The sequence below is a fragment of the Mastomys coucha genome, unplaced genomic scaffold, assembly GCF_008632895.1.
Source record: "Mastomys coucha isolate ucsf_1 unplaced genomic scaffold, UCSF_Mcou_1 pScaffold5, whole genome shotgun sequence".
In the NCBI taxonomy this organism is placed as follows: Eukaryota; Metazoa; Chordata; class Mammalia; order Rodentia; family Muridae; genus Mastomys; species Mastomys coucha.
This window is the reverse complement of record NW_022196911.1, coordinates 75,430,179-75,442,694: the sequence shown is the minus strand read 5'-3', so window position 1 is coordinate 75,442,694 and position 12,516 is coordinate 75,430,179. Positions and strand designations below refer to the sequence as shown.

The following is a 12,516-nucleotide window of genomic DNA, read 5'->3' as shown; positions in this document are numbered from 1 at the left end:
AAAAAAAAAAAAAAAAAAAAAAGACTGCACTGAGGAGACAGACTGGGTACAGAACCTCTGCTCTTGACAGTGGTTCCCTGTGGGCCCAAGAGGCAGGTAAACCTGTGCAATACCAAGCTGCCCATCCACCCCAAAGCACCCACAGCATAGGGTCTACCTGGAGAGGATACATGGGCCAAGATACCTGGTCTGGGTAACCTGTGAAGCCCTTTCATCCTTGAGTTTTAGAATACATTTAGAACACAATCATGTGCAGCCATGATGATCCATGGGACAGTGGAATTCATCTTAGGAAATGAAAGCAGTTTAAGTGGGGGATCTGAGTCTGGTCCGAATGGATGACATGGAAGAAGGCTAATCCAGGACCCCTTAAGCCCTGGAAGGTCCTTGCTGAGAAAGAACATGGCTGCAAGAGTTTTCAGTCAGTCTGAGGCTGGAATGGGGTAACACTGGAGCTTCTGAGAGTCACACAGACCAGTAGGCAAAACAGGCCGGGACTGACTGTACCCAGGTCCTGCTTTAACCTTCTCTAGGGGGCAGTACTAGCCACCTAGGGAAATGTCACCCTGAGGCCAGGACACAAGCCTGCCTTTCTCCCCACGGCCTCCATCCCCTCTCCCATTTCCCCACAGAAGTTCACACAAGTCAGGCACAAAAAGCCAACTTTTTATTTACACTGTGGTCTGTACATTACAGTTCCTTGGAAGGTGCCCACCACTGAAAGCCTGTTTCTGGAGAGAACAGAGTGGAAACAAACAGTTCAGGGCCTGGGCTGCACCCCATTCTCCTTTCCCGGCGGGCCTAAAGTGGAAGCCTCTTCCCAACCCCAAAGCTAAGGCCATTTAACAATTACTGGCTTCTGGGGCAAAGCCCCAGATGTAATCCTTGGCAAGTCAGAACCTATCGCCGGTTGCTTCTTCCACCTGGGCCCCAGAAGGCCCAGCCCCACATGAAAAGTTGAAGCTGGGAGCCAACAGGCAGTGAGTCCTCAGCACACTCTGTCCTGTGCAGGTCCTGACGAAAGTCTGGTGATTAATGGCACTCGGTCTGAGCACCAGCAGACAAGGAAGGGCTGGACAGGTAGTGATAGCAGGCAGGGACAGTGGCAAATGTCTTCCTTCAGCACACAGGAGGGGAGACACGAGAGGCAATGGCCCTAAACCCAGATGTATTGCCAAGCACTAGAAACCACGTGGCTGGGGCTTCCTCCAGAAGAGCCATGCACAGAGCTTTGCAGACCTGCAGCCTCCCTGCTGGGGCCAGTGCCTCATGTGAAAGGACATCTGTCTTTTATAAATATCTGAACCCAGGAGGAAGAGGCTTATGGGAGAGGCTGGTCTGCACAAAGCTGCCCTTGCTTGGGCTGCAGGGCTTCTAAGCAGGTGCATGGGGATTAAGTGGTCCCTATGCGTAAGATTGTAACAAAATCCTGTACAAAAGTTACCAAGTCAACAGAGTTGGGGGAGCTATGGGAAATCAGGGCCTGGTGGGGTAAAGTGTTGGCCAGCTGGCCTCAGTAGAGGCCTATGGCTGCACAGGTGAATACACACAGGACTGGGGAAGATGGGGTAAAGGGATGTACAAAAGGGGGCAGTGGGTAACAGAGAATCCTGTGTGGTGGTAACAAGGAAAAAAGGCACAAGGACCCCAAACCATGCAGACAAGAAAACAGTGCAGAACAGTAAAGCAGACAGTCTCAACACGAGACAGGGCCATCGGAACTTAGGCCTGTAGGAGAGGTGGCCTGGGACGCTGCCCTCCAGATGGCACCTCAGGAATGCACATCCCTACGATACGGTCATGATGGGAAGAAGAGGAGCCCACACGGGAGGGACACCAAGGCTATCCAGCTCCTAGTGACTAGGGTGACAAGGCCCGTCCCCTTACTATGCTTCGAAACAATGCCTTTTCCAGAGGCTGTTTGCTTAGCTGAGCAGCTGAAAGATGGCCGAGCCACAGAGCTTTCCCTCTCTGAAAGTGCTACCTCTACTCTTTCCTGATACATGCCTCATCCATGGCGAGTACACTCTGTAAGGGTGGAAGTCAGGACAGGGGGGCCCTGCAAAGATCTGGCTGCTCTAACTCGAGGCCCCTCGGCAAGTGCATGCTAGTGATACCAGCCTGAGGAGCCACCACAGAGGGAAGTCCTTGGGCCCCAGTGAGGGGTGGGGTAGGAGGAAAGACAGGGGTGGGGGGGTGGGGTAACAGGCAGCACTGAGGCCATAACGAGCTTCACCTGGACTTCTACAGTCACTGCACATCCTGGTGGCTGGCCTGGCAACTACCCTAAATCTTTCCCAGGTCCCATCCGTCATGTCTAGATAGGTGTAGACTTGCCAATGCCCCTCAGATGAGGGAAGTCCTCCTGATTCCTTGGGCCTTGCTGTAGAGTCTTCAGATCCTCTATACAGCCCCTGGGCCATCAACTCAGGACTAGCTGGCTATCAGACCATCACCTAGAGTTCTCCAGAGTGTGGGTTGGGTGCTGATTTGGCACTGACAGGGAAGCAACTGGGACACCCCCAGGAAATGGACAAAACCTATGGAGGCAAGTACATGTGAGGCTGCTTTCAAGGTCCAACTCTTCCCTGCCTACCTGCCTCCACTTCCCAATGGGCCTATGCTCAGTCAAGTGCTGGCACTTGTGTCCTGCCCTTCCAGGCTAAGACTTCCAGAGTGGTGGGAGCAGGTGCACTCTCTGTCAGGGCAAGGACCACTCAGTGTCTTAATTATCCAACCTCTGGGCCATGGGCATGCTTCTCCAGCCCTGCTGGAACTCAGCAGACACTTCACGTTTTAGAAGCCTCCACCTTGAGCTGTGCATGAACAACACTTGGGAAGGCCATTGAAGATACAGGTGCTGGGCGCCACCCTGTGCCCTTATATACGGAAGTCAGCGTTGGTCCTGTCATCAGCTTCCTTCCATGCTGCCAGGGACTGAACCTCCCGCCAGGCACTCCACCCCTGTACTACACTCCCGACCTTCCAACATCAGATGCTCTGAGTCCTTCCCAGGTGACACCGGCACACAGGCAGACTTAGGCTCAAGGCCTGGTGCTCTGCATGGTCCTTGAGCTTTGTGGTTTTAGAATATCAGAAATAAGATTTTCAAAACGAACTTCCTCTGTAGAGTCTCAAAGAAAATTACTAGTCTAAAAAAAAAAAAAAAATCTGGCTAATTCAAAACTAAAAGGAAACAAACCAGGGAGACAGCAGCTCATTTTGTTTGGCTCCCAGGGGAATACAAGAATGGCTAAGTGTCACATGAAAGATGTGTTCCCCTACATGGCCCCCAACCTACCTGGACTTTGGCAAATTACTGCAGACCCTTCCTCAAGGGAGTTGTCTAACTGGGAAAGAGCAACACCCCTTCACAGGAAACCTAACTAAATTAGCATCGCCTGAGGCATTCTTAAAACATTCCAAGGCCTTAGCCACACCTGAACCAACCACTAGAATGGGTGAGGACCAGAATGTTAAAAAGCTCCCTAACCATCAAGGATGGCATGCAACATCGTGTTTCTAAAACCTCTTGTTTATCTGAAATCCAAATCTAACATCTAGACTCATGAAAGTCAAGGGGAGCTCACAACTGGAAAGTGAGCCAGGGAGGCAGCAGACATAGATTAGATTCTTGCCAAGCAAGGAAAGTCCTGGAACCTCCCATGGGTGGTGTGGCACTGGGACCCCTGGGCCTTCGAACCCAGGACATTCAAAAATACATTTTAAAGACAAAATGGATGTGGTGATTCTTACCTATCCCAGCACTCTAGAGGCTGAGACAGAAGAATTGCCTTGAGTTTCAGGGTAGCCAGAGCTACAATGTAAGACTAAGTCTCAAAAAACAAAAACAAAAACAAAAACAAAAAAAAACCCTCAATAACAGAAACCTACTGCCACCACTACGAGAAGCAGCAAATATGACCTTATGGAGAAGTTGACATTTTCTAAGTGTATTCTGGCTGGGAAAGCAAGAAGGCTGGATTTCGCTGAGTTTTTTTGTTGCGTGGAAGTGAGACCACATTCAGAAATCATTCTTCCGGAGGCCTGTAGCAAGCGTCCAGGTCCACAGGGGCCTCCAGATCTGGTCACTTCCTCAGGGAGTCCACTCTTCCAGCCCTACAACTTGGGCCTAAAGCCTTCCTTCCCTGCCTGCTCCCTGACAGATTCCTTCCCCTTCTGTGACATTGTGGCTCTGGCCTCTGCCTTCTCTGGAAACCTGCACACAAGTGAAGCAGGTGGCCCATACAATTTTCAAGTGTGAAATCCTCACCCGAGCGTAGGCCTCTCTGACCAGGACCTACTACCCTCAGCTGGTCTCTGCATTCTGCCAGCATGGCACCTGGACTAGACACAAGCCATGGTTTATCTTCCCATCCTTCCTCACGAGACTCCCTACCCAGCCTCCTTTCTCTGTTTCTGCCCAGACCCCAGAGAAGGAGACCCTGCATTCTCAGATCAAGCACCCGTCTTCCTGGTATGACTCATCCAGGCAGACCAGGCGCACCCACTATCTGTGCGGCATGAGATACACTCTGTGTGCATGATTAAACCGAATCTCAAAAGCCAAAGACTGGACTGAAACTGGCCGCAGCCCTGCCTCTGCCAAGCAGGGCACATACCCCAGATCCCCTCTTTACCTTCAACTGGGCCTCCTTTCTGCTCACTAGCCTTCCCAACATGCCCAAACCTTCCTTTTTACACAAGATGTGCTCAAGAAAACAAACTAAAGGGGAAGACTTGAGACCATACACCTTTATAGGAGCTGGAGTAAGGAAGCCAGTCACAAGCTGTATAAAACTGAGATAAACCAGAACGCTCTGAGTACAGTACCTACTCCCAGATCACATTTTAACACCCCCCCCTACATACACACAGAGGGGTGAATCCCCATCATGTATTCACAGAATGGAAGACTAAGGTTCCCCCAGTGTTCTCCACTGGCCCTCCTGCCCGCAGTGTCTGCTCTCTAAATGGGGACTGAAATTGGCTGAAGCCTGTCTCTGCCAAGCAGGGCACACGCCCCAGTTCCCCTCTTTACCTCAGATTCAGGTGGGTCTTGAGAGCTGGAGGAAAGGGTGTCCAGCTTAGAAACACTTCCCTAGGCCCGTCCTCACCAAGGAGCATGGAACCCAGAGAGGTCACGTGTGATGATGTAGCCATGAAAACACACCTCTCTCCCCCAGGGAATCACTCCTTCTGGCCCCCAGTGCTAACACAGACCTGCCTTGAGGCACCCTACCCTTCTTCTTGGCCTATCTTCCACCCCCAGCTGAATGCTGCTTATCCCATCTTCAAAACAAAATGAAGCCAAACCAGAAAGGGGAGGTAGGCGAGCAAGACTGGGAAGGGCACAGAAAACTACGCAGGACTCAGCCCAAAAGGCGTAGACAGTGCACACTAGCTGCTCTGCAAGCCCAAGTCCACTGGACCTGTTTACCTGCACCCCAGAGGGCTAGCCCGAATGGGGTCTCTCCAATACCCCTCCCTCCTCTGAGCTAAAAAACAAACAAACAAACAAACAAACAACAACAACAAAAAAAAACAACCCCGGCTTGAAAGGTGGCCTGAAAGGCTGGCAAGGACACCAATTTCTGGAGAATGTAACAGTTTTGTCCCCACTCCAGTGGGGGGAGGGAGAGAACCCATCTCCTGAGAGTATCTTCTAACCTTTATCCACAGAGGTAGAATCATTTCATCAGTATCCTAAATGCAAGCTTCCAGGCCTTGCTGTTAACTCCTGAGAGTGTCCCTCCCACATCCAGTCTCCTCTGCCCCTCACAAAGGGGCTACAAAGTGCACTCACAGCTCACCATGGGTTATCACCCATGGCCATGGCCCCAAGCTCACTCCTTGCTTGTGTGTGCACAGCCTCCTGCACATACATCAGCACACACACACAGGGTGCTCAGAGGTACAACTACAGAGTGAGTGTGGGTGAAGCCTGCATCTTCACCCTCAGGCAGGCCTGCCCCTAGGTCCCAGGTCCGACGGCCGCTCTGCAGCCAGCCCTGACTCAGTGTTTGATCTCCAGGATGGAGGGGTTGTGGTCCAGTATAGCCAGGATAATCTTGTCCATGTACTGTCTCAGTCGGAAGTTGATCTCCTCCTGCTCCTTTAGGGCCTCCATTAGCTGAAGGAAATGAGAAAGGTGGGTCAGATGCTGGGCCCAGGCCAGTGACCAATGACAGAGGCGCCCAGATCAGCCTGAGTGTTTTAGGCAGGGACTGGAACCTAAGGCAATTTCACTGACCTGGGAAGGGGCTAAAGTGTGGGGAAATTTTCACAAAGCTTGGAAACACTGGCCGGATGCACTTATAATCAGGACTGATGTGTAGTGTCCCAGCTGGGCGCCAGCTGTTTCACCATCGAGAACAGTGTCCTTCTCACTCCAGCCTGTGACACTCAGGTACAGCTAAACTGCTGCTCCAACCCCGTGAAGTTACCTGCTCTCCTTGAGGCCAGAGGAGTCAGGAACATGGGGGCTCAGTTTCACACTAAAACACAACTGAGTGTTCTGGCATCTGAGGTAGAGAAGATGGGCTGTAGTGCTAGGAGCTGGTCTCCCTTCCAGCTGCCACTGGTGTGGCCTGTCATTTCTACAGGGAAGCGTTAAAGCTGTGAGCTAAGACACCATGTAAACACGTGTGCAAAAGTAGATGCTTCGGAAATTCTGGTCTCCATTTGGGTTAAGTCCAAGAAGGATCTATCATTGGAGCTCCACTCTGACTTGGGCCCAGAGCTCCTGAGTTAGACGAGCTGAGCCCCTCCCCCATGCTGCCTCCTGCTCAGCTCTGATGTCACCAAGACAGGGGCAAGTGGAGGACTATTATTAATCAGGGCCAGGTCTCAGACTGCCTTTTTTATCCCATGCATTTTGGGGTTCGTGGTCCCAGCAGGTGGGAGCTGGGGCAAGACCCACAGAATGGAGACAAATCACCACGGAGACAAACGTGAGAGTCCAAGGAAATGAGAGGACAAGGCTACCTCATCTCGAGATGCTGTGTCGATTTCTGCAGCCAGAGACTGGGCTTTGGTCTGGGTTGCAAAGAGGTTCTTCGCCTCGTAGAGGCTGAGGCTCAAGATCTGCCCATTTAAATCATCATTCTGATCCCGCAGCTTGTGATTCTCCTGTGCCAACCGAACAAAGGCATCATGAGCTCCGGAAAGCATCCAGAGCCCGCTGGAACCCACTTCCCTCTGTCCCTGTCCTCAGCGGGAAGGGGAGTTACAGCCCTGCCTGGGAGAACCAAGATGACAGAGGTCTTTCTTCTCCTGGGTCCTGTGGCTCTGCCCACCAGCAGCTCCGCATGCAGTCCTGACCTGGCAGAGGGAGGTGCTGCTTGCTATTGTGGATTCTCTGTGCAGGAAGGAGGGCTGGGTTTCCTGGCTTCTCCTGCAGTCAGGTTCTGGACCCTGCTTAGTGGGAGCTGTTTCAAGACACCCTTGTCCCAGAAGGCAGATAACACTACAGCTCTGCAACTCCAGCTCATGCCTCCTCCAACTCATGCCTCTAGCTCACCCCAGGAACCTGAGAGCTACCCTGGGGTAGGTGATGGGCTAGCAGTACTGGAGGAGATGGTCACTAGGACTTCTGCCTGGGTGGATGAGCTCAGGTGTGGTCCCTGCCCAGCCTCTGGTTCACAGGCCCAGCTGAGTTTGGACTTCACTCCCTTCTTGAGCCATGGCCCCCTCCTGAACCCACGCTAACACACGCTACAACATCAGGAATGATGGAACACTATGAGAAGCAGAATCTCAAAGACTCCGGCCCAACCCAGCCAAGCATGCACCTGTAGCTTGAGGATGGTTCTCTTATCCCAACACCCAGAACAGGACAGGGACCTAAGAGTGCAAGAACCACTGGCCATAACCAGAGGTAAGCCGCTTGCCTGAGTGTGGGATGGGATGATGGGCCTTGGCAATCAGGTAGCTGAGAAGAGATAGGAAAGGTGGCAGGAGGCAGACTGGGGCTCATGGCTCCCTCCCTATGACTTCTAAACAGAAACCCACATGGATGACCCAACCACCTCTTCAAAGCCACTGGACATGGCTCTAGGGCCTACCTGCTTCAGACGCTTGACCTCATGTTCAAGTTCCACCTCACGGGCTCTGGCGTTGAACTCGCCAAGGCCAGAGGAGCTGCGGCCCCTACCTGGCCGCTCACAGTCCAGCTTGTACATCTGCAGGTGCTCTAGCTCTCTCCGTAAGTCCTCGATGAGCTGTGCGGGAGAGAGGCCTGTTGGCAGCAGCAGTGACACTGAGAGAAGCCCTAGGGGCCCCTGGCCTGTGACTCACCTCCTGCGTCGCCTCCCGCTCCTTCTGGAACTCGAGGCGGTTCTGCCGCAGTTTGTCCATCATGCGCTTGTAAAGGTCCATCTCGTCCTTCAGTCGCAGGCTGGTGTCCTCCAGCCGGTCAGACATGCGCTGCCGCTCCTATGACAAGGCAGACCGGGTCAGGGCAAGCATCCTGACGGGGCCCTTGGACTCTGGAGGACCTTAGGGTGGCAAACGGACAGGAAGACAGCTACCTTGGGGAGTGCCCTCTCAGAACATTCTAGAAACATAGCAGGAAACATCCCAGGTCACTGATGCCCTTTAGTAGTGTTAGTCAGAGCCTGAGAAGAAGCTGTCTGTCCATACAGGGGCTAAGCCCATCCTCTTCAAGAAGAGAACTCCACAATATAAGGCATTTACAGTATATAAGACAGGTTAAATTTTCACTGTAGAAAACTTGAAATTTTGTCAATTCAGAAACCAAAGTCATTTACTTTTCCTTCCTACTTAATTAAAAGACTTGCTTTTGTTTATCTTTAAGACAAAACTCTCATGTACCCTAGGTTGGCTTCAAAGTTCATGATGTAGCAGAGGATGACCCTCTTGTCTCCATGCCTGAGTGCTAGGATCACAGGTACCATGCCCTGGTACCTCCTCTCTGCGGGGAAATACTTCAGTGCTCCTGAGACTGAGATCCAGCCCTGACTGCCATCACTCATGCACCCAGCCTCTTGCGGGGACCAGCTGCTCACCTCGTCCAGCTTCTCTGTCTGTGACTTGAGTCGAGCCACAGTTGTTCTCAGATCTGTGTTCTCTTCTTCCAACTGCTGCACCCTGGGAAAGAAAAACGAGATGGCTCAGAGAATCTGGAGTAGAAATGGCCTGAGAGGGAAGGCGACTGGCAACCAGTCTCTGCTTCCAGGAGCAAGAAACTATGCCTGAGAAAGAGGGAGACAAAAATAAGTAAATGTCTCATGGGATAACTCAGGTCCAGTGTCCCTGATCCAAAAATCCAAAATGTTCCTAAACCCAAGGCTTTTTGAGCACTGATGTGATGCCACAAGCCAAAATCCCGTATATCATGAAACTGCTTCATATGCGGATTATCAGCACCTTTATTTAATCCTGGCACTCGGGATACAGAGGCAAGAAGATCTCTGTTGAGCAGCAGAACAGCCTGTTTACACGATGAATCCCAGGGTGGCTAGAGTCATATGAGACAGTCTCAAAAAATATGTATGTATGTAAAAAAAAAATTTGTGTATTAGATATATAAATATAATTATTTTCATTCTAAGTTATTTTTTAACTGTGTGTTTGTGTACAGTGTGTTGAGCATGTCCCTGGGGGGGGGGTGTACATGTGTCATACTACAAATGTGTTTGACCTTGTTTGAGACAGGATCTTTTATAGGTTTACCAGACCAGCTGACCCTCCAACTTCTGGGGGTTCTCCTATCTCTGCCACAGAAACACACTGCTATGTTTGGTTTTATGTAGATTCTGGAGACTTGAAATTTGTGTGCAAGCACTTTACCTACTAAGCCATCCCCCCTGGCCTCATAAGCTATTTTAAAAACAAAAGAGCCAAGCTTGATTATGTATAGCTTTAATCCCAGCACTCAGAGGCGAGCAGATCTCTGAGTTTGAGTCCAGCTGGTCTACAGAGTGAGTTCCGGGACAACCCGGGCTATACAGAGAAACCCTGTCTCGAAAAAAGAATAGAAGGAAAGAAGGAAGAAAGGAAGGAAGGGAGGGAGGGAGGGAGGAAGGAAGTTAGTTCATACTTAGACAGGGTCCTATCTCCAAGACAAATGTATACATAAGTATGTATTTCAAAATCTAAAAAATTCTGAAAGCTGGTCTTCACACATGCACATATGTGAACACACATGTACATACACAAAATCCTTCATAAAACAATGAGGAAGGGGACTACTTCTAGGAGGAGGACAGTCCTATGTCTGGTATACCAGGGCTCTCCTGTTAACATCTACAGTCTGAAGGCTGTGTCCAGTATCTGTTTTCTATTCTGCATCCCTAGCCCTCATCTGGAATTCGTAGTGCTCGGTGCAGCTTCTCTGATTCAGAGGCAATGATCCTCTATGGGAGTGTTTCCGGACAGCTGCCCTGCAGTGACCCAATGAGAATGGTACTCAGATGGTTTTATAGGGGGGTAAGATGGCTATGGAATGATTCTTGCGGTGCCCTTGGCCCAGCTATTGCCTCATTCTGGAGCGGCCTTTCTTAATGTTAATGAGGCCTTGGGGTATCTGAGGGAGGCCTCCAGACAAGGGCTAGAGAGGAGTCTGGACCTCCATGCTAAGTGGTGTGAAGCTAAGCAAGTGAGGAGGGAGTACGCCCATGACCAGAAGTACCATCCATGCCTGCACATGGACAGCCCCCCTGGAGTATTAGTAAGACTACCCCCAGAACCTGAATTCTGTGCTCCTGCTTCAGGCCCTGCTCATGCTGTCCTCTCCACTCTACTTCTCTGGTCCCAGCCACCTCTCTTGAGCCTGATGTAGTCATTTAAAACAGGAGTTTATCATGAGCAGCCCCTTAGGAGGCCAGAGCCCCAGAGCCATATGCAAACAACTTCCTCTAGAGCAGTGGTTCTCAATCTGGAACCACTATACTGCAAACCAGATACTTACATTACAATTCATCATGGTAGTAAAATTATAGGTATGAAGTAGCGAATGAAATAATTTTATAGTTGGGGGTCACCACAACACGAGGAACTGTAGTAAAGAGTCCACAGCCTTCGGAAGGTGTTGGGAAAGGTGGGGAGTCTCAGTCACATGAGAGCTGACAGGTCCCCTCCCCAGTCTGTTCTGGGTTAGGAATCGCCCAATCCGTTGGGCCTACCTGGCCCAACCCTTGTCCAGCATCCCCTCCCTGCTCAGTTGGGCTTAGCATCCACTGCTTAAACACCTGGTCCAGAGAATACCAGGACAGTGTCTGTCAGCCAGGGGCCCCACCACACCGAGCCAGTGACAAGACCACAGCCTCATCACAAGGCACACGGTGCATGGTTTGGGGCAGGCAGAGAGGGGGAGGGAGGGAGGGAGTTACACAGCAGGTAGAAATACCGTGACCAGGGCCAGTGCTGTTCCTCCAGCCCCTGACTTGGGTTCTAGCAAGGAATGCTGGTGTATACCGAAGGCCACAGGCCTAGCTTACCCACGCTCAAATTCAGGGGACAATCTGACGGCAGGGGGCGCTCCAAGCCTAGCTATCAGACCCAGCCTTCGGATCCGCCTCTGCAGTTTCCTCTGCCCAAGCACCCTGACTACCCTAAACTCTGCCTATTCCCTGAAGAACTGGCCTGTGCAATTTTAAAGTTTCTGAAGTAGAAATGCTAGAACGATCAGCTCAGCTTTACCGGAAACACTGGGGGGCAGCACTACCGCAGGGGCGAGAGGCGCAGAGGGGCGCTGCGGGCACAAGGCCCGGTGCCCACCTGGTGTTGAGCAGCTCTAGCTCTGTGCTCTTCTCCCGCTCCAGCTTGCAGTAGACCTCACGGTGTCGCCGGGCCTCCTCCTCCAGCGCCTGCTCCGCTGTGGTCTCCTGATCCTTCACCATCTCCTCCAGCTCATGCACCCTGAGGTAGGGGCACACATAGGAGTTCAGTCAGGATGCACTCATCCCATTCAAGAAGGCCTGGACCCTGCCGAGGACCCTGACATACTGTGATGATGGAGGGTTTCCAGGCCTATGGGCCATGAGCTTAGCTGATAGGTGAATTAGGGACACTGTGACATCTAACAAGTGTGTCAAACATTCTCCAGGGAGAAGCAGATCTAGAGAAGGATCTCCAGAGGGGAGTGAGGCCACACCGAAGATGGTGAAGGCAGTGGGCTCGGCCACAGTTACACCAGTGGCGTCCAAGTCTTACCTTCTCTTTTCTATGAACTTCCTGCCCAGAGCCACTCCAATTACTTAGGTCCATCCTGGCAAATGGCCATAAGAAATCCAGAGCCAGGTAAAGATCAGGCCCCTCTGATAGCCCAATGCTGACTACCGGAAGCCTATGGTTAGCTGTCTAACAGCTCACAGTCCCTCCATCAGGCTGAGCTGGGGCATAAAAAGGCCATGTGGGGACCAGACCCAGCACAGAGAAGTCTACCAAGTTCCTTGCATCTGGGAGGCCAGGCAGCATGAGAGTCATCCTTCCATTCTATCACCACCTGGCCACACACAGCACCTCCTGGGCTCTCCTGCCTTCCACTCCCTG

The 12,516-nt window shown here is 51.6% G+C and overlaps 1 protein-coding gene across 5 annotated transcripts in view; it reads right to left on the bottom strand.

Moving 5' to 3' along the window:
• Nucleotides 1-645: 645 nt before the first annotated feature.
• The window catches only part of Rab11fip4 (RAB11 family interacting protein 4), a 108,023-nt gene continuing 96,152 nt past the window's right edge, over nt 646-12,516 (bottom strand). For all 5 annotated transcript variants that reach the window (XM_031351342.1, XM_031351341.1, XM_031351345.1 and 2 more), the window contains 6 exons: nt 11,743-11,883; nt 9,030-9,111; nt 8,299-8,436; nt 8,067-8,222; nt 6,988-7,131; nt 646-6,133 (listed from right to left, as the gene is read on the bottom strand). In XM_031351342.1, coding sequence (XP_031207202.1) covers nt 6,017-6,133; nt 6,988-7,131; nt 8,067-8,222; nt 8,299-8,436; nt 9,030-9,111; nt 11,743-11,883 — 778 coding nt within the window. In that variant the 3' untranslated portion in view covers nt 646-6,016. The remainder of the gene's footprint in view (nt 6,134-6,987; nt 7,132-8,066; nt 8,223-8,298; nt 8,437-9,029; nt 9,112-11,742; nt 11,884-12,516) is intronic.